This window comes from Salmo trutta, chromosome 8 (genome assembly GCF_901001165.1).
Source record: "Salmo trutta chromosome 8, fSalTru1.1, whole genome shotgun sequence".
Taxonomy (NCBI): Eukaryota; Metazoa; Chordata; class Actinopteri; order Salmoniformes; family Salmonidae; genus Salmo; species Salmo trutta.
In genome coordinates, this window is record NC_042964.1 from 25,997,461 (window position 1) to 26,019,120 (window position 21,660).

At 43.1% G+C, this 21,660-nt stretch overlaps 1 protein-coding gene across 6 annotated transcripts in view; it reads right to left on the reverse strand.

The window, feature by feature from the left end:
- si:dkey-172j4.3 (diacylglycerol kinase delta) overlaps nucleotides 1–21,660 on the reverse strand; it is a 128,616-nt gene that overhangs the window by 33,498 nt on the left and 73,458 nt on the right. For all 6 annotated transcript variants that reach the window (XM_029760660.1, XM_029760659.1, XM_029760658.1 and 3 more), the window contains exons 3-17: nucleotides 20,247–20,357; nucleotides 17,954–18,034; nucleotides 17,601–17,705; nucleotides 13,350–13,482; nucleotides 12,797–12,903; nucleotides 12,320–12,445; nucleotides 11,897–11,999; nucleotides 11,099–11,258; nucleotides 10,435–10,543; nucleotides 10,126–10,265; nucleotides 9,164–9,248; nucleotides 4,033–4,124; nucleotides 3,188–3,287; nucleotides 2,460–2,614; nucleotides 2,177–2,253 (exon numbers count right to left, since the gene is read on the reverse strand). In XM_029760660.1, coding sequence (XP_029616520.1) covers nucleotides 2,177–2,253; nucleotides 2,460–2,614; nucleotides 3,188–3,287; nucleotides 4,033–4,124; nucleotides 9,164–9,248; nucleotides 10,126–10,265; nucleotides 10,435–10,543; nucleotides 11,099–11,258; nucleotides 11,897–11,999; nucleotides 12,320–12,445; nucleotides 12,797–12,903; nucleotides 13,350–13,482; nucleotides 17,601–17,705; nucleotides 17,954–18,034; nucleotides 20,247–20,357 — 1,684 coding nt within the window. The remainder of the gene's footprint in view (nucleotides 1–2,176; nucleotides 2,254–2,459; nucleotides 2,615–3,187; nucleotides 3,288–4,032; nucleotides 4,125–9,163; nucleotides 9,249–10,125; nucleotides 10,266–10,434; nucleotides 10,544–11,098; nucleotides 11,259–11,896; nucleotides 12,000–12,319; nucleotides 12,446–12,796; nucleotides 12,904–13,349; nucleotides 13,483–17,600; nucleotides 17,706–17,953; nucleotides 18,035–20,246; nucleotides 20,358–21,660) is intronic.

Sequence of the window (21,660 nt, forward strand, 5' to 3'; positions counted from 1 at the left end):
AGACGTTTCCACTTCACAATAATAGCACTTACAGTTGACTGGGGCAGCTCTAGCAAGGCATACATTTTTGAACATCTTGGCCATGTTCTGTTACAATGAGGGAAAAAAGTATTTGATCCCCTGCTGATTTTGTACGTTTGCCCACTGACAAAGAAATTATCAGTCTATAATTTTAATGGTAGGTTTATTTGAACAGTGAGAGACAGAATAACAACAACAAAAAATCCAGAAAAACGCATGTCAAAAATGTTATACATTGATTTGCATTTTAATGAGGGAAATAAGTATTTGACCCCCTCTGCAAAACATGACTTAGTACTTGGTGGCAAAACCCTTGTTGGCAATCAGAGGTCAGATGTTTCTTGTAGTTGGCCACCAGGTTTGCACACATCTCAGGACGGATTTTGTCCCACTCCTCTTTGCTGATCTTCTCCAAGTCATTAAGGTTTTGAGGCTGACGTTTGGAAACTCGAACCTTCAGCTCCCTCCACAGATTTTCTATGGGATTAAGGTCTGGAGACTGGCTAGGCCACTCCAGGACCTTAATGTGCTTCTTCTTGAGCCACTCCTTTGTTGCCTTGGCCGTGTGTTTTGGGTCATTGTCATGCTGGAATACCCATCCACGACCCATTTTCAATGCCCTGGCTGAGGGAAGGAAGTTCTCACCCATGATTTGACGGTACATGGCCCCATCCATCGTCCCTTTGATGCGGTGAAGTTGTCCTGTCCCCTTAGCAGAAAAACACCCCCAAAGCATAATGTTTCCACCTCCATGTTTGACGGTGGGGATGGTGTTCTTGGGGTCATAGGCAGCATTCCTCCTCCTCCAAACACGGCGAGTTGAGTTGATGCCAAAGAGCTCCATTTTGGTCTCATCTGACCACAACACGTTCACCCAGTTGTCCTCTGAATCATTCAGATGATCATTGGCAAACTTCAGACGGGCATGTATATGTGCTTTCTTGAGCACGGGGACCTTGCGAACGCTGCAGGATTTCAGTCCTTCACGGCGTAGTGTGTTACCAATTGTTTTCTTGGTGACTATGGTCCCAGCTGCCTTGAGATCAATGACAAGATCCTCCCGTGTAGTTCTGGGCTGATTCCTCACCGTTCTCATGATCATTGCAACTCCGCGAGGTGAGATCTTGCATGGAGCCCCAGGCCGAGGGAGATTAACAGTTCTTTTGTGTTTCTTCCATTTGCGAATAACTGTTGTCACCTTCTCACCAAGCTGCTTGGCGATGGTCTTGTAGCCCATTCCAGCCTTGTGTAGGTCTACAATCTTGTCCCTGACATCCTTGGAGAGCTCTTTGGTCTTGGCCATGGTGGAGAGTTTGAAATCTGATTAATTGATTGCTTCTGTGGACAGGTGTCTTTTATACAGGTAACAAACTGAGATTAGGAGCACTCCCTTTAAGAGTGTGCTCCTAATCTCAGCTCGTTACCTGTATAAAAGACACCTGAGAGCCAGAAATCTTTCTTATTGAGAGGTGGTCAAATACTTATTTCCCTCATTAAAATGCAAATCTATTTATACAATTTTTGACATGCGGTTTTCTGGATTTTGTTGTTGTTATATTGTCTGTCACTGTTCAAATAAACCTACCATTAAAATGATAGACTGATCATTTCTTTGTCAGTGGGCAAACGTACAAAATCAGCAGGGGATCAAATACTTTTTTCCCTCACTGTATAATCGCCACCCGGCACAGCCAGAAGAGGACTGGCCACCCCTCATAGCCTGGTTCCTCTCTAGGTTTCTTCCTAGGTTTTGGCCTTTCTAGGGAGTTTTTCCTAGCCACCGTGCTTCTACACCTGCATTGCTTGCTGTTTGGGTTTTAGGCTGGGTTTCTGTACAGCACTTTGATATATCAGCTGATGTAAGAAGGGCTATATAAATACATTTGATTTTGATTTGAAATTTGACAAACTGACTTGTTGGAAAGGTGGCAACCTATGACATTGACATGTTGAAGTCACTGAGGTCTTCAGTAAGGCCCTTCTACTGCCAATGTTTGTCTATGGAGATTACATGGCTGTGTGCTTTATTTTATACACCAGTCAGCAACAGGTGTGGCTGAAATAGCTGAATCTACTAATTTGAATCTACATAATTTTGTATATATAATGTATGTTTGTTTCTATATATAAGTGTTTATGTGTGTGTGTGTTGTACCTTTCTCAGCCTGTTCTATGATCTGTCTCAGTGCTTTCTTCAGACTGTTAGCTCTCAGCATCAGCTGTTCTCTGGACCTATGGCAGGTTTGGAGACAATTCAAATTCAAGTAAGTCAATTCAGGAAGTAAAATGAAATTCCAATTCAATAACTGAAAAAAGGCAATCCATCCAACTGAAAAAGATAAGCTATTTATTTAATACATTTTTACATTTTTAAAATATTAATTTCAAATCACTTCCTCTATTGAGTGAGGTAAACGTGAATTGACCTCAACCCTAACCTGCATGGGGGCCGGGGTTCCCCTCCGGTAGTGTCTGTACCCCTCTCCTGGTCCCCATCCTGGGGTGGCACACTGCCGGCTGGGACCACCTGGGCATCAGCCTCCTCACTCAGAGCCTTCACCAGACTGTCCAGTTTCTCATTCAACAGGGCACACTGAGGGAGAGATAAACACTAACCCAAACCCTTCACCAGGCTGTCCAGTTTCTCATTCAACAGGGCACACTGAGGGAGAGATAAACACTAACCCAAACCCTTCACCAGACTGTCCAGCTTCTCATAGAGTTCAATTTGGATTAACTCTATACTACGGTATGACATCATAAAAATACAACACAATAGGTACTTTATGTAAATATTGTAGAACCAGGATCGTTTAAAAATATGAACTTTAAAAAAATATTCAGGGTTAAACATACTGCATATTACACTTTGCTTCGAGACAGTTAGAGAGGAGAGAATGCCTCTGTCTCCGTCCCAAATGGAGCCCTTTTCTCTATACAGTGCACTACTTTTGACCAGGGCCCATACAGGTCTGGTCAAAAGTAGCGCACTATAAAGTGAATAGGGTGCCATTTGGAATGAAACCTCAAACTTTAAAATTTTCTAGATGCTCCTCTACCACTACCCACCTCTCTCTGCCCACTTGTTATCCGCATTATACAACCTGTTACGTAAGACACACACATTTATGCACGCAGAAACACACATGCACACACACACACACACCTTCTTGGCCATAGCGTCTGCCTCCTCTTTGTTCTCTGTAGCTCTCTCGTATGCTCTCCCCACCTCCGCTACAAAATCATTTACCGTTCCACACAAAAACCTGCAGGAGAGAGGGATGGAGACAGGGAAGGAGAGAGGGTGAGTGGGATGGAGAGAGAGAGAGATGGAGAAAGAGAGAGAAAGAGAGGGGGGGTGAGTGGGATGGAGGAAGAGAGAGGATGAGTGGGATGGAGGAAGAGAGAGAGGAAGAGAGTGAGAGATACAAGTGTGAAATATATTTCTCCATTCCTGTATTATGTATGTAAAGTCAATAAACCATACTGTACTTCACATTTCAGGTGAGAGAGATAAGTACACAGTATAAGCATAGAGCAGACATGTCATTCCCTATTGCACAGACGATGTCCCCTAAGTAGTACACTCTACAGTGCTAAGGAGGCCCCCTAAGTAGTGTCTCTAGTCTAATGCACTTCAAATGTCCCCCAGGTAGTGTACTAAGTAAGGTTTAATCTTGTGTAAGGACCCAGCTGGCAGAGGGACTGAGCAGTGCCCTTGGCAGAGGAGAAAATCAATACAGAGAGACACACAGACACCCTCCCTCTCTCCTCTCTCTATTAGCCTTCCCCACTCCCTCCCTCTTCAGAGACACTCCCTCTCTCTGATTTACTCCCTTCTCCTTCACTCCAGACATCCCCATGACATTCAGACAATATCCCACCCTCCCTCTCTCTCAATCTCTCCCTCTCTCCCTCCCGCTCATCCTTCCTCCTTATCTACCCATATCCCTCCTCCATCCCCCCATCACATCTGGAGGACTGGGCTATCCCAGCATGCATTACACGTACTTGGCAGAGGATATGACATCCGTATGTTTGTCGGAGTCCAGGATCTTGGTGAGGTGGGAGGCCACAGAGTCTGCATACTGAGTGATGTGGACCTGAGGGGAGAGGTATGACAGTTTCATTAAAAAGCCTGTGTATTGTGAGAAACTGTGGTGTCATTTTGGCTCAGAGATTAACAACCAGTTACATGTAAAAGCCTATGTATTTTGAGAAATTGTGTCGGTACTTCAGCTCAAACATGAGCCCTATGAAAACTGAGTGATATGGACCTGAGAGGAGAGGAACAACCAGTTTCATGATACATCCTGTGCATTTAGAGAAACCGTGGCTTAATTTTGGCTCAGAGAGTAGTAGTCTTAGTAGTAGTATTTATTGGGATCCCCAATTAGACTCTCCAAGGCACTGGCTACTCTTCCTGGGGTTCAAACAGGAAACAAAACACAACAAATAAAATACATAATATAAGATCATAATATAGAGTGCCTTCGGAAAGTATTCAGACCCCTTGACTTTTTCCACATTGTTAGGTTACAGCCTTATTCTAAAATGGATTAAATAGTTTTTTTCCCTCATCAATCTACACAGAATACTCCATAATGACAAATGTCAAATTTACATAAGTATTCAAAGAGTTCAGACCCTTTACTCAGTACTTGAAGCATCTTTGTCAGCGATTACAGCCTTGAGTATTCTTGGGTATGATGCTACAAACTTGGAATTATATTTGGAATTATACTTGGAATTATATTTCTCCCATTCTTCTCTGTAGATCCTCTTAAACTCTGTCAGGTTGGATGGGGAGCATTGCTGCACAGGTATTTTCAGGTCTCTCCAGAGATGCTCGATCGGGTTCAAGTCAAGGACATTCAGAGACTTGTCCCAAAGCCATTTCTGTGTTGTCTTGGCTGTGTGCTTAGGTTCATTGTCCTGTTGGAAGGTGAACCTTCGCCCCAGTCTGAGGTCCTGAGCGCTCTGGAGCAGATTTTCATCAAGGATCTCTCTGTACTTTGCTCCATTCATCATCGCCTCGATCCTGACTAATTTCCCAGTCCCCACAACATGATGCTGCCACCACCATGCTCTAACGTAGGGATGGTGCCAGGTTTCCTCCAGACGTGACACTTGGCATTCAGGCCAAAGAGTTCAATCTGGTTTCATCAGACCAGAGAATCTTGTTTCTATTGGTCTTAGATTCTTTAGGTGCCTTTTGGCAAACTCCAAGTGGGCTGTCATGTGCCTTTTACTGAAGAGTGGCTTCCGTCTGGCCACTCCATAAAGGCCTGATTGGTGGATTGCTGCAGAGATGGTTCTCCCATCTCAACAGAATAACTCTAGAGCTCTGTCAGAGTGACCATCGGGTTCTTGGTCACCTCCCTGACCAAGGCCCTTCTCCCGCTATTGGTCAGTTTGGCCAGACGGTCAGCTCTAGGAAAAGTCTTGGTGGTTCCAAACTTCTTCCATTTAAGAATGATGGAGGCCACTGTGTTTTTGGGGACCTTCAATGCTGCAGAAATGTACCCTTCCCCAGATCTGTGCCGCGACACAATCCTGTCTTGGGGGTCTACAGACAATTCCTTCGACCGCATGGCTTGGTTTTTGCTCTGACATGTACTATCAACTGTGGGACCTCATATAGACAGGCGTGTGCCTTCCCAAATCATGTCCAATCAATTGGATTTACCACAGGTGGACTCCAATCAAGTTGTAGAAACACCTCAAGGATGATCAATGGAAACAGGATGATGCACCTGAGCTCAATTCCAAGTCTCATAGCAAAGGGTCTGAATACTTATGTAAATAAGGTATTTCTGTTTTTTGTTTTTTAATAAATTAGCAAAAATGTCTAAAAACCTGTTTTCGCTTTGTCATTATGGGGTATTGTGTGAATATTGCTGAGGAAATTGTTTTCTTTAACCCATTTTATAATAAGGCTGTAACGTAACAAAATGTGGAAAAAGTCAAGGGGTCTGAATACTTTCCGAAGGCACTGTACATAATACTACATAATGCTGCCTTTGCCTCCTGCTTCAGAAACAGGAGATGGCTCCTGCCTTGTAGGTCACACAAGCCAAGGATTCGTACAAGACCACCCACCTACATAATACAGTGCAAATTACAATACAAAATATATCAAAATGGCTGTGTCTCTTCACAGACCCCGTTATGCCGTAAGGTGTTCTTTTATCAGTGTTTTAAATATGGTTTTATTACTAGCTTGAATAACCTGGGGTGGCAGAGAGTTCCATGTAGTCATGTCTCTATTTAATACTGTGCGTTTCCCAGCCTCTCTTCTGGACCTGGGGAATGTGAAAAGACCTGATTGCATAACTTGTGTTGTACCGATAAGTGTTCAAACTGTGTGCCAACTGCTTGAACACAGTTCGGTACCTTCAACACATCAACACCTCGTACAAAGACCAATAGTGATGCAGTCAATCTCTCCTCAACTTTGAGCCAGAAGAGATTGACATGTATGTTACTGACATTCGCCTCCGTGTACATTTAAGTGCAATCAATATGTGCTGCTCTGTTCTGGACCAACTGCAATTTACCTATGTCCCTCTTGCTGCACATGACCACACAACTGGGTAGTAGTCCAGGTGCGAGAAAACTAGGGCCAATAGGACCTGTCTGGTCGACTGAGATGTCAAGAAAGCAGAGCAACACCTTCCCATTTTAGCAACCATTGAGTCTATATGTTTTGATCATGACAGCTTGCAATCAAGCAGTTTAGTCTCCTCAACTTGCTCAATCGCCACATTATTCAATAATAGATCTTGATGAGGTATAAGGTTGAGCGAGTGATTTGTCCCAAAAACTATGCATTTAGTTTTTTGGATATTTAGCACCAGCCTATTGCTATATAGTTACCCATTCTAAAACTGACTGGAGCTCTATGTTAAAGCTGTCATTTATTTATTTTACTGTATTTGCTGACGTATATACTGTTGAGTCGTCAGCGTACATAGACACTAATAATAATAACAACAATGGCCCAAGCCAGCTACCCTGCGGTACACCACATTCAACCAAATTTGCATTAGAGAGGCTTCCATTAAAGATGCACTATGCAGAAATCACTCCGCCATTTCCTGGTTGCTAAAATTCTAATTGTTTGTCTAAGCAAGTACAGTGTAGATAATCATTGTACCATCTAAACCGCTGTGAAAAATATTTTCCATAACCCAAAATAAGTATTTTCAGCTGCTTGAAGCTGGTGTACAAAAACGAAAGTAAAAGACGCAAAAACAAAACTTAAGCACGGGAAGCATAGAAATAGCGCACATAGAACAGATGTACCACTTCTTAGACTTCCTTTCAATGATAATGACAGATCATATGTCACATTTCTATGTTAATTTGGCCAGCTCCCACAATCTTCTTACATCAATGTCTTTCAGCCAATGATCTGTCATTTGTGTAAGTGCCGAGCATGTTAAGTGCCCTTCCCTACAAGCATGCTGAAAGTCTGTTGTTAATTTGTTAACTGTTAAATAACTTTGTATTTGGTCAAACACAATCTTTTTCAAAAGTTTGCTAAGCACGGGTAACATGCTGATTGGTTGGCTGTTTGAACCTTTAAAGGGTGCCCTGCTATTCTTGGGCAGTGGAATGACCTTTCCTCCCTCCAGGCCTGAGGGCAAACACTGTTTTCTAGACTTAAATTGAAAATGTGGCAAACAGGAGTCGCAATGTATTACGCTACCAACCTCAGCAATTTAGCATCCAGGTTGTCAGTACCAGGGGGCTTGTCCTTATTTATAGATACCAACAATTTCTTACTTTGCGGAACTCAGAACTGCAATGCGTGTCTTTCATTATTTTGTCCGTTATGCATGAATATGAAGGCTCAGCGTTTGTTGTTTGCATGTCATGCCTGAGTTTGCTAATCTTGTCAACAAAAAAGTGATTAAAGTGTTTGGCAATATCAAAGGGTTTTGTTATGAACAAGCCATCTGCCTCAATTAAGAATGAAAAAAAAAAAGGATGGAGCCGAGTTAGTATTTTTGCCTAGAATTTCATTAAGGCACTCAAGAGCTTTTTACTGTCATTCTTTATATCATTTATCTTTGCGCCATAGTATAGTTTCTTCTTCATTATGTTTAGTTACGTGATTGCTCAATTTACTGTATGTTTGCCTTGTATGATCGCTTATAGACAATTTTAGGTCCAGTCTTTGGAACTTTTTTCCAGATATGGCTAATACATTATGTTCACTACATCCAATGGGTGTGGATACTGCTTTAGAGAAAATGTCTTCATCATTAGTAAAGATATGATCAATACACGTGGATGATTTAGTTCCTGTTCTGTTTGTACTGTATATACCCTGGTAGGTTGACTGATAACCTGAACCAGATTATAGGCAGCTTGAAGCTTCTTTTTGAGTGGACAGCTTGATGGTCACCCAGAAAATATACCTCTCTGTTGATATCACATACATTATTGGGCATTTCACACAAATTGTCACATTCTGACCATAGAAAGCTTTTATTTTCTATGGTAGAGTAGGTCAGGGCGTGACAGGGGGTTTTGTCTAGTTTATTTATTTCTATGTTGGTTCTAGTTTCTTGTTTCTATGTTGGGGGTTTTGTTTAGTTTCTGTATTTCTATGTGGGGTTCTAGTTTCTGTATTTCTATGTTGTTTTTTGGGGGGGATGATCTCCAATTAGTTGCAGCTGGTCATCGTTGTCTCTAATTGGGGATCATATTTAAGTTGTTGGTTTTCCCACTAGGTTTTGTGGGAGATTATTTTGAGTTAGTGTGTGTTGCACCTCTTCGTCACGATTTGTTGTTTTGTTTATTTGTATGTCTTGCATAGTTTCACAGTTATAATAAAATGTGGAACGATACACACGCTGCGCCTTGGTCCCCTTCATCTTCAGACGAACGTGACACAAATAGTCCAAATAATGAGTTATTAACAACCAGTTTAATGATAAAGCCTGTGTATTTAGAACTACTCTGGTGTCATTTTGGCTTAATGAAACAACCAGTTTCATGGAAAAGCTTGTGTATTGTGAGAAATTGTGGTGTCATTTTGGCTCAAAGAGAAACAGACGGTTTCATGATAAAGCTTGTGTATTTAGAAAAACTGTGGTGTCATATTGGCTCAAACCTGAGCCCTACGTACCTGCAAGGGGGAGTCGGGACTAAAATCGTCTTCCTTCACCATGGGATAGTGTTTGGTAGGCAGCTCGTATGTCATCACACTCCACCTGAGAACAAAAACACAAACAGACACTGATGTCAAATGCCAGGAAATCGCAGTGTATCAACCCATGAAATCGGGACAAATGACACTGACAGTTTTTCTGACTCACTCAACATATTGACCTCATCATTTATCTGTAGACTAAACAGATTACCTTAATCCTTCTCTAGTATGACAACCATAGAGAAAGTTGCTCATCCAGTCTTAGAAGATACAGTTTGGAAAGTCCAGATTTATATTCTGTATGTTATCACTTACAGTTTAATGTTCATGAGTTGTGACTCAACATCCTGTCCCAGTATCATAGCAAATACCTTTCAGACAGTAAATACCGTTCAGATAATACATACCTTTCAGATAGTCAATACCTTTCAGATAATAAATACCTTCAGGTAGTCAATACCTTTCAGATAATAAATACCTTTCAGATAGTCAATACCTTTCAGATAATAAATACCTTTCAGGTAGTCAATACCTTTCAGATAATAAATACCTTTCAGATAATAAATACCTTTCAGACAGTAAATACCTTTCAGATAATAAATACCTTTCAGATAGCAAATAACTTTCAGATAGTAAATTATTTTCAAATAATAAATACTGTACCTTTGAGATAATAATTACCTTTCAGATAATAAATACCTTTCAGATAGCAAATACCTATCAGATAGTAAATACCTTTTAGTTGTAAATGCCTTTCATGGCATTATTGCGGTTATAAAAATACCTTTCATAACTACACTGTGATTGCCTTTTGTAACTTTTAGCGTCCCTTTATTCAATGTAGTCTCGAAATCTTGCTCTAGCACATATAGTTACCTCTCTCCTCTCCTCTCCTCCTTCCCTCTCACCCCCCTCCCTCATCTCTCTCTCGCTCCTACCTGTCAAGCATCTTGGTGGTGGCTCTCTCCAGCTTCTCCAGGATCTGTAGCAGTTGAGCATCATCATCACATAGTCCTCCCCATCCCAGCACCCTGGCTAGGTCATTACCTGTACCCAGAGGGAGGACCCCTAGCTGACACTGGAGGTGGGGGGGGGATGAAACACACAGAACAGAGATCAATATATATACACACACAGACATATGAAGAGACTGTTACTGATCAGAATCTATCGCTCTCTATCTTTCCACATTTTATCTCTCTCTCTCTCGCTCTGTCTCTCTCTCTCCGTCTCTCTTCTAGACTTACTTGTTTGTGCAGGTTGAGTTTATCCAGTTCAGACAGGACCCAGCCAACACTGCCGTCCCCGCCACACACCAAGATACGAAACGTAGCGAACTTCTGGAACACACGCAGACTGGAAAAGAGGGGGAGAGAGACAGGAATCAGTGGAGCACTTCTCATAGTCAAATAGTCAAAGATTGTTACAAATGTTCAACATTAACAAGAAAGATTGGTAATACTTCACTTGAAAAAGAAAAGGAGAGCTGCACACTCTAGGAGCTCAGAACCAACGTTTTGACAGACAAGCTGTCTTCATCAAGGCATAATACTTTACTTAAAGCAGGTATAATGACTTGGAATTTCTGTTGTTTATCTGTCAGGGACTATTTACAACATGCTATTGCCCCAGATTAGCTAGATAGCTAACTTTCATCTGTCGTCCCTGATGCCGTTATAATGCATTAAGAGACGTCATGGGCATGTATAACCTCCTTTTAATGTGTTAATATCATCTCATAATGATCCTGAATAAATACCAGTATTATGAACCTTTGATAGACATTAATAAAGGCTCATACGTGCTTATACCAAGTTATAAAGCCTTATACCTGGCAGGCTTAAAGTAAAGTGTTATCTAACGGTTATCAATCAAATACATTATAACACAACCAAGATGTCGCACTCTTACCCCAGCTGTGGTCCTCCGTTCATCAAGTCAAAGACCTGTGCTGGGTTGAGCAGCTGTTTGAATTTCCTTAGAAACTTAACCCCTTGGTTGTCTCCGCTCTTAGAGTTACACAGCACCAGGAGAGGAGAGGTGCAGGAGGGAGAGGTGGCCTTCCAAAAGCCTGAAGAGAAAGATAAAAATACAGGTTTAGTTTGGGGTCGTAGGTGTGTGGTTGTCTTCACTCTTGGGGTGTGTGGCGGAAATTCAACACCAGGGACACCTGAGGTCAATATTAAATGAATCACTCTTTATTATCAGTTAACTGGAGAGGTTACAACAAACACACGTACAAAGTACAAGTCTGCCACAAGCTCCGCCAGGGCGGTCCCTTCAGTCCTCTTATATACTGCTACACAGAAAAGCTACATAGGCATGCTTCATAGGGTTGGTTCTTGCAGTTATCTGTTATCGCGCGGGCTCAGTTTCTCAATGTCTCCTATCTTAACTTCCAGAACATATTCTGGGGGTTCTGCCAATTGGTCTGAGGAGGAAGTCACAGTCACCTGCACAAACCAAGATAGAGCAGAGAAGATGTATACTGTGTACAATTCAAGGCTATCTCTTCAGACACAAAAATGTTCCCTTACAGATGCATTCGGATTGTTTCTGAGATTTGGCCTTTTTCCTTTCCTAGCAACTTTCAAGCGAGGAAAAGTCAGTAAGGAAAAGCGAGAAGAAGAAGAAGATAGCGTTTGAATGAAAGTGTGGGGTATGAGAAAGAGAGAGAAAGAGAGAGAAAGTGTGGGGTGTGTATCTCACCGTCAGAGTCGATACTATTGAGGGTTGTGGGAGGGATGATTGACACCCGACATTGACCCAGAGGACACGCCTTTCCCATCTGCTCCTTACAGCTGCTGTGCACCTGTACACACACACACACACACACACACACACACACACATGAACACACGAACACACGAACACACGAACACATGAACACACACACCATGAATCAGGGCTGGCATTTAGAATGTTAGAAAGGTGACAATTTCATCCAATGACCTTTTAGATCTAACACTTTCCCAGAATCCTGTAGCATCACTTTGGACACCACAGCTTATGATGGAGTGTGTGATGTTTTTTTGGCTTGAAGAGTGATGTTCAGATACTGTGTGTGTGTGTGTGTGTGTGTGTGTGTGTGTGTGTGTGTGTGTGTACGCGTGCACGCGCGTATAGACTCACAATAGCCTTGCACCATAGACATCTCCAGTCCTGCAGTCTCCTGACACTGCCACAGTTCCTGTCACACACCATACACTTTGCACTGACTGGTAGGTTCCCCTCTAACCACTGATGAGGCATGGAGACCTGTGAACACGTACATATCGAATATGTACACATGTAAGATATCTTTTACTTGTTATTCCTTTTTTAAAGCCTTACTGTATGACAGTCACACTTCTTTCATATTATTCCATATTCATTAGAAATGTGAGTGAAATACTGACAGGAAAGGTAGGAGGAGAGGGAGAGAGGATGTACTAGAATAGCAGTGGATATGATTCGAACCCCCACGCTTGCGCTGATAACATATTGTGGAGGCAGCGGCTTAGACCGGCTAGGTTGTTTCACTTGATCAGTGTTTAAATAAGCATGAGACGATGCTGCTAATTCAATGAAAAAAAACATTTCGGTGTAAAGAGACTTTGTGTTACCCACCCCTTCGTTGTTCTCCATGATGTCATTTCCTATGGAGGCCAGCGTGGTCCATTTACAGGTGTTGGTGGAGCGCACCGCACATCGCTTATGGGCTTTGAATTTACACACTGGGGGAGGGAGAGAGAATGAGGCAAAGAGAGAGAGAGAGAGAGAGAGAGAGAGTTTGTATAGAAACCAAAAAACTAATTTGAACCTGTTTTATTGCTTTGAATTAAAGCTGTGGATGTAAAGTTGCATGAATGAAAATAGTGTGCTTGAGGGTATGTGTGTGTTAATTCACAGGACAGCCCGTGGGAGGTGAGTCTGGAGAGGGCCTCTCTACACACATGACAGAAGGTGGTGTGTGTGTGTCTGTGTGTACCTTCGCAGGACAGTCCATGGGAGGTGACTCCGGAGATGGCCTCTCTACACACATTACAGAAGGTGGTGTGTGTGTCTGTGTGTGTGTGTGTGTGTACCTTCACAGGACAGTCCATGGGAGGTGACTCCGGAGAGGGCCTCTCTACACACATTACAGAAGGTGGTGTGTGTGTCTGTGTGTGTGTGTGTGTACCTTCGCAGGACAGTCCATGGGAGGTGACTCCGGAGAGGGCCTCTCTACACACATTACAGAAGGTGGGTCTGGCGTGGGAGCAGGCGTACCAGTTATGCATCCCAGAAAAATGTTCCATATTGAATAGACTGGCCTGCAGAGAGAGATGGAGGGAGAAGAGATGGGGGAGGGAGAGAGAAAGGGGGGGGAGGGAGGGAGAGGAGAGAGAGAAGAATATGCTCCTTTTATGCAAATCCACTTATAAGGAGTAAGTACATTTTTAAGAATGTGTGATAATCCTTGTAGGAATTGAAACGACAACCATGCTCTTACCAACTAAACCACACAGGACTACAAGAAGGAAGCACGATAGGGGGGAGAGAGAGAAATACTGCTTTCACATAGGATTTACGGTATTTTGCCTGTAAAAGAAATTGGGCAATGTTTATATGACCCCCTTACAGACAGGTCCATTTATACCATATTCTTGCCTGCATACGCCTTTTATACCTCCCGTGCAAATGCCGGCATGACGTGATGAGTGGTAGTAGTGATGTGCAGATGTGGGCGGGCATCTATTTTATTACATCCAGTGAATATACACCGTCAAAAAAAAATCAATTTTTAATTTGTTTAGGCAGGTCCTAAGAAACATTGTAAGACTAATACAATTTATTTTCAAAACAATAGAATGGCATATTTCGAGTTTTGTTATGTTACATCCAAATGAATGAAATCAGAGGTTCGTTATTTTGTTCATTAAAACAGACAAGACACACCTGCCCCGATCACAGTCAACACACACTCAACACCCCGTTCACGAGAATGGTTCGTTTCTACAGACATGCAGATCGAGGCATTCAGTTACTGTTTGATTGAACGTTAGAATGGGCAAAACGAGTGACCTAAGCGACTCTGAGCGTGGTATGATTGTCGGTGCCAGGCACGCTGGTCACAGTATCTCAGAAACGGCCGGCCTCCTGAGCTTTTCACACACGACAGTATCTAGGGTTTACCGAGAATGGTGCGACAAACAAAAACGTCCAGTCGACGGCAGTCCTGTGGGCGAAAACAGCTCGTTGATGAGAGGTTGAAGGAGAATGGCAAGAATCGTGCAAGCTAACAGGCCGGCCACAAACAGCAAATAACGGCGCAGTACAACAATGGTGCGCAGAATGGCACATCGGAGCGTATAACTTGTCGGTCCTTATCACGGATGGGCTATTGCAGCAGACGACCACACCGGGTTCCACTCTTATCAGCTAAAAACAAGAAGAAGTGGCACCAGTGGGCACACGATCACCAACACTGGACAAATGAGGAGTGGAAAAACATTGCCTGGTCCAACAAATCCCGGTTCCTGTTGCATCATCATGATGGCAGAGTCAGGATTTGGTGTAAGCAGCATGAGTACATGGCCTGCCTGGTGTCAATGGTACAAGCTGGTGGTGGTGTAATGGTGTGGGGAATGCAACGTTTGAACGCCACAGCCTATCTGAACATAGAATCCATGCCCCGAAGAATTCAGGTTGTTCTTGAGGTAAAGGGGGTTACAACCCTGTACTAGATGGGTGTACATAATAAACTGGCCACTGAGTGTATATTTTGTAGTATGAATATAATGGAATATAACAGAATAAAATACAAATAGTATTTTTCCCACACAACTTGTGTCATGGGAACGTGTGGATCCGCTGTCATATAAAGAAGTGAAATTCTGAAACAGAGCCCAAGTCCATGCTTTTTTGTCCGTGTTTCATCTCTTTCTTACACTCACTCCACTTTGTTAGGGAGCAGGTGTAGGGTCTTACATTGAGAGTATCTTCATCATGATAGTGACTGAAAATAATAGAAATCCTATTTTCAAAAGCATTTGTGAGTCTTGTGTTCATATTTCACAACCTCTGCAGGCTTTTAGAGCAAAATAATAGGCCTAATGTCTCTGATCAGAGATAGATGAGCAAATGAATAGATGAGCTATACCAACTTCACTTAAACTACATGACCAAAAGTATGTGGACACCTGCTCTTCGAACGTCTCATTCCAAAATCATGGGCATTAATATGGAGTTGGTACCTCTTTTGCTGCTATAACAGCCTCCACTTTTCTGGGAAGGCTTTCCACTAGATGTTGGAACATTGCTGCGAGGACTTGCTTCCATTCAGCCACAACAGCATTAGTGAGGTCGGGCACTGATGTTGGGCGATTAGGCCTGGCTCGCAGTCGGCGTTCCAATTCATCCCAAAGGTGTTTGAAGGGGTTGAGGGCTCTGTGCAGGCCAGTCAAGTTCTTCCACACCGATCTTGGCAAACCATTTCTGTATGGACCTTGCTTTGTGCATGGGGACATTGCCATGCTGAAACAGGAAAGGGCCTTCCCCAAACTGTTGCCACAAAGTTGGAAGCACAGAATCGTCTAGAATGTCATTGTATGGTTTAGCGTTAAGATTTTCCTTCACTGGACATAGCCCAAACCATGAAAAACAGCCCCAGACCATTATTCCTCCTCCACCAAACTTTACAGTTGACACTATGCAGTCAGGCAGGTAGCGTTCTCCTGGCATCCGCCAAACCCAGATTCGTCCATTACCAGCCAGATGGTGAAGCGTGATTCATCACTCCAGAGAATGCATAAGAGTCCAATGGCGGCGAGGTTTATACCACGCTAGGCATTGCGCATGGTGACTTTAGGCTTGTGTGCAGCTGCTCAGTCATGGAAACTCATTTCATGAAGCTCCCGACAAACTATTATGTTGCTGATGTTGCTTCCAGAGGCAGTTTGGAACTCGGTAGTGAGTGTTGCAACCAAGGGCATGCGATTTTTTACTCCCTATGCGCTTCATTACTCTGCGTCCCATTCTGTGAGCTTGTGTGGCCTACCACTTCGCGGCTGAGCCGTTGTTGCTCCTAGACGTTTCCACTACACAACTACAGCACTTACAGTTGACCGGGGCAGTTCTAGTTCTAGGTGTTCAGTAAGGCCATTCTACTGCCAATGTCTGTCTATGGAGATTGTATGGCGTGTTCTCGATTATATACACCTGTCAGCAACGGGTGTGGCTGAAATAGACGAATCCACTAAATTGAAGGGGTGTCCACATACTTTTGTATGTATGTATATAGTGTATTTAACCAGCCAGAGAATTAACCAATTATACCGATGGATATTCAGTGAAACAAAAATCACATTGATTGATTAAGACAAGTCACAGGCTTTTGGTTGGGAGGAGGCCTAGGCTACTAGGTGACTGCGAGTGAAGAGCAAAATAATCCACTTGTTAAGCTACATAACATGCTGGCAAAATGTTGTGATCAGTGAAAATAAATGAGCCAACTAAACAAGATGATCATGAGCAGCACTCACCTCAACTTCGCTAACATTTCCAGAGCCTAATTGTAGCCTAACCAATATCCAAACGGAGATTCAGTGAAAAGAAAAATCTGACATTGATTCATTTATCAAGATGAGTCCCTATAATTGTCTCAAAGCAACGTGAAACGGTGCTGAGATAATTGAACATAGGCGGGTAAGCTATTGCTTCAAATGTATTATAACAATTGGGGTGACTTTGGGAGTTTCAATAAGCAACAATTTGATACCTTCAATTGCATTAGCCTACTTTATTACAATATTTATTACCACAGTAATTCTTTATGGACCCATCCAGTTGTGGTTAAGAAAACAGTGCATGTGGTGGGCTATGAGAAGAGATGGGTGAAATGACATGCCTCTTAAAGGGCGCTGCCTAGCAACCATCAAGAGCTTAAGAGCGTAGAGCATACCTATGCCGTCTCAGCATTACAGTTTCATTTCATACTAAGCCGTAGGCAGAACATTACCGCAATCATGACTAGGTCAGTTGGCGGAAATAAAAGCAGAGGCCTTGTCCCGGCAATACCTTTCATTTATATTGAAAAGTCTGCAAAACGTTGGTGGGAGGCTAAAGTTGGCGGAAAAACGTATTGGTTTGAAATGTGTAAAAGAGGTAGAGAGTTTTCACTTTACTGTATGAAAGCAAATACAACACAGATGCATAACTTTGTACCAATGGTACGAAATGGCTGAATGCTAAATGCTACCAATTTAGTTGATGAGAAGTACCCACTGCTACCACTAAATGTATTCGAAATGAACAGGTAAATACCAGAAACAGGACTGTAGAATAAAACAAAAGCATAGTCAAAAGCAAAAGGGTGAGAATGAATGAACGAATGGAAGGATGAAAAGATAAAAGCTTGAGGGGATGGAGGGATGAGAGGACTAGTGTTTACCTCGTACGTTTCCCATTTCTGTACAGACTTCAGAGCACCGATCCAATCCTCCATCTCCTTCCTGCTCTCAGCACACAGCATCAACTTCCTGAATGGAGTGATCACCTGGAGAGAGAGGGGGGGTGGAGAGAGACAGGGAGAGGAAAAGAGAGAGAGATAGGGAGGGAGGGACAGGCTGTATAAGAATACATAGTACTGTAGATTTACAAAGACTTACACAGTCCTACAGTTTTGCAGTGAATAATGTGTAATAAAATGTAATAAAATTGGAAATGTGTAGTCATGGTGGTCATTATGGTTACTGTGTAGCTGTAGTCATGGTTACGGTAGAGGTAGTGTGTCATCATGGTTACCGTGAAGCTGTTGTTGATGTTCTTGGTACTGGTCTCGGCCACGCTGGCGTCTGATAGGTCCACCTCGTCAAATATCAGAGACTGATGGACAACAAGCAAAAGAATTTGACCGAGTTAAACACAACCATAAACAAAACGGACAGCATCTAATCATCCTCTATGAATGAAAAAAGTCTTAAATGCCCATTGCAGTCAAAAACGGGATTTTCCTGTGTTTTATATACACTGCTCAAAAAAATAAAGGGAACACTTAAACAACACAATGTAACTCCAAGTCAATCACCCTTCTGTGAAATCAAACTGTCCACTTAGGAAGCAACACTGATTGACAATACATTTCACATGCTGTTGTGCAAATGGAATAGACAACAGGTGGAAATTATAGGCAATTAGCAAGACACCCCCAATAAAGGAGTGGTTCTGCAGGTGGGGACCACAGACCACTTCTCAGTTCCTATGCTTCCTGGCTGATGTTTTGGTCACTTTTGAATGCTGGCGGTGCTTTCACTCTAATGGTAGCATGAGACAGAGTACAACCCACACAAGTGGCTCAGGTAGTGCAGCTCATCCAGGATGGCACATCAATGCGAGCTGTGGCAAGAAGGTTTGCTGTGTCTGTCAGCGTAGTGTCCAGAGCATGGAGGCGCTACCAGGAGACAGGCCAGTACATCAGGAGACGTGGAGGAGGCCGTAGGAGGGCAACAACCCAGCAGCAGGACCGCTACCTCTGCCTTTGTGCAAGGAGGAGCAGGAGAAGCACTGCCAGAGCCCTGCAAAATGACCTCCAGCAGGCCACAAATGTGCATGTGTCTGCTCAAACGGTCAGAAACAGACTCCATGAGGGTGGTATGAGGGCCTGACGTCCACAGGTGGGGGTTGTGCTTACAGCCCAACACCGTGCAGGACTTTTGGCATTTGCCAGAGAACACCAAGATTAGCAAATTCGCCACTGGCACCCTGTGCTCTTCACAGATGAAAGCAGGTTCACACTGAGCACGTGACAGACGTGACAGAGTCTGGAGACGCCGTGGAGAACGTTCTGCTGCCTGCAACATCCTCCAGCATGACCGGTTTGGCGGTGGGTCAGTCATGGTGTGGGGTGGCATTTCTTTGGGGGGCCGCACAGCCCTCCATGTGCTCGCCAGAGGTAGCTTGACTGCCATTAGGTACCGAGATGAGATCCTCAGACCCCTTGTGAGACCATATGCTGGTGCGGTTGGCCCTGGGTTCCTCCTAATGCAAGACAATGCTAGACCTCATGTGGCTGGAGTGTGTCAGCAGTTCCTGCAAGAGGAAGGCATTGATGCTATGGACTGGCCCGCCCGTTCCCCAGACCTGAATCCAATTGAGCACATCTGGGACATCATGTCTCACTCCATCCACCAACGCCACGTTGCACCACAGACTGTCCAGGAGTTGGCGGACGCTTTAGTCCAGGTCTGGGAGGAGATCCCTCAGGAGACCATCCGCCACCTCATCAGGAGCATGCCCAGGCGTTGTAGGGAGGTCATACAGGCACGTGGAGGCCACACACACTACTGAGCCTCATTTTGACTTGTTTTAAGGACATTACATCAAAGTTGGATCAGCCTGTAGTGTGGTTTTCCACTTTAATTTTGAGTATGACTCCAAATCCAGACCTCCATGGGTTGATAAATTGGATTTCCATTGATTATTTTTGTGTGATTTTGTTGTCAGCACATTCAACTATGTAAAGAAAAAAGTATTTAATAAGATTATTTCTTTCATTCAGATCTAGGATGTGTTGTTTAAGTGTTCCCTTTATTTTTTTGAGCAGTATATATTTCCCCACTATGAGGTTGGAATAATACTGGGGAATTGTGACAATTATGATTATGCCCGTTTAGTGTAAGAGCTGTTTGAAAAGATTGCCTGAAATTTCAGCCTGTTTTGGTGGGATGGAGTTTTGGTCTGCCTGGTGACATCACCAGGTGGTAAATTAGTTAATAGACCAATAAGAAAGAGAATCCAAACCTCTCAGCCAATAACAACTAGTTTTCAGTTTTGCCCTCCCCACTCAGACCACATCCAGACAGTCCTAACAAAATGTTAATTTGAGAAATCTCTCTTTGCTAAGAAGCAATTTTTGTTTATTTTGGACCATTTTGCTTGAAGCAAATATCAGTAAAGTATTTAATTGTTACTCAGAAATTATTTGAACCTTTAACTACACCCACATACTTAATCATGTGAAAAAAGTGACAGCTTGCACATCCAATAAATTTCTGGGCCCGGTCCAAAAATAATAATAATTGGAGTAATAAACCGTTACCTTGGAGTCTTTGGCATAGTAAAGTGTCCGGCCTCTCAGTTTGAAGTACCTCCTCTTCCATCTCTGGAAAGAACTGGTCTGTTTCAATAGGATCCCTTCCTTTACACTTTTCTATGGAGAGGACAGAGAGAGAGAGAGAGGGGCTTGAGATAGGGCACGGAGGGATGGGCTGTTGGGTGGAGTGTTGTGTGTGTGTGTGTGTGTGTGTGTGTGGGAGGGGGGGTGGGGGGTGGGGGTAGAGAGAGGGTGTGTGTGTGTGTGCTTCATGATGTCTATATGTGTGGGTGAAATTATGTAATGCAAGATATAATCAAGAAGCATAACTATTCAAATCATTTCATTCAGTTTCATTGGCTCCAAATGCCGGGAAAGTTTCCAAGATATATTTAGGGAAACACATGCATGCATGATGCCCTGTCACCTAGCAACATTCCAGCACAAGTCGATATGGCAAAAACAACTTACAGACAACTTCCTCATACAGTACCAGTAAAAAGTTTGGACACACCTACTCATTCAAGTGTTTTTCTTTATTTGAACTATTTTCTACATTGTAGAGTAATAGTGAAGACATCAACACTATAAAATAACACATAAGGAATCATGTAGTAATCAAAAAAGTGTTAAATATATCAAAATATAGTTTAGATTTTAGATTCTTCAAAGTAGCCACCCTTTGCCTTGATGACATCTTTGCACAATCTTGGCATTCTCTGAACCAGCTTCATCTGGAATGCTTTTCCAACAGTCTTGAAGGAGTTTCCACATATGCTGAGCACTTGTTGGCTGCTTTTCCTTTACTCTGTGGTCCAACTCATCCCAAACCATCTCAATTGGGTTGAGGTCGGATGATTGTGGAGACCAGATCATTTGATGCAGCACTCCATCACACTCCTTCTTGGTCAAATAGTCCTTACACAGCCTGGAGGTGTGTGGGTCATTGTCCTGTTGAAAAACTAATGATAGTCCCACTAAGCGCAAACCAGATGGGATGGCGTATGGCTGCAGAATGCTGTGGTAGCCATGCTGGTTAAGTGTGCCTTGAATTCTAAATAAATCACAGACAGTGTCACCAGCAAAGCACCCCCACACATCACACATCCTCCTCCATGCTTCACGTTGGGAACCACACATGCGGCGATCATCCGTTCACCTACTCTGCGTCTCACAAAGACACGGAGGTTGGAACCAAAAATCTCAAATTTTAACTCATCAGAACAAAGACACATTTCCACCGGTCTAACGTACATTGCTCGTATTTCTTGGTTTTCATGAAGCATTTATTTGGGCTGCAATTTCTGTGGCTGGTAACTCTAAGGAACTTATCCTCTGCAGCAGAGGTAACTCTGTGGCGGTCCTCATGAGTTTCATCATAGCGCTTGTTGGTTTTTGCGACTGCACAAAGTTCTTTCAA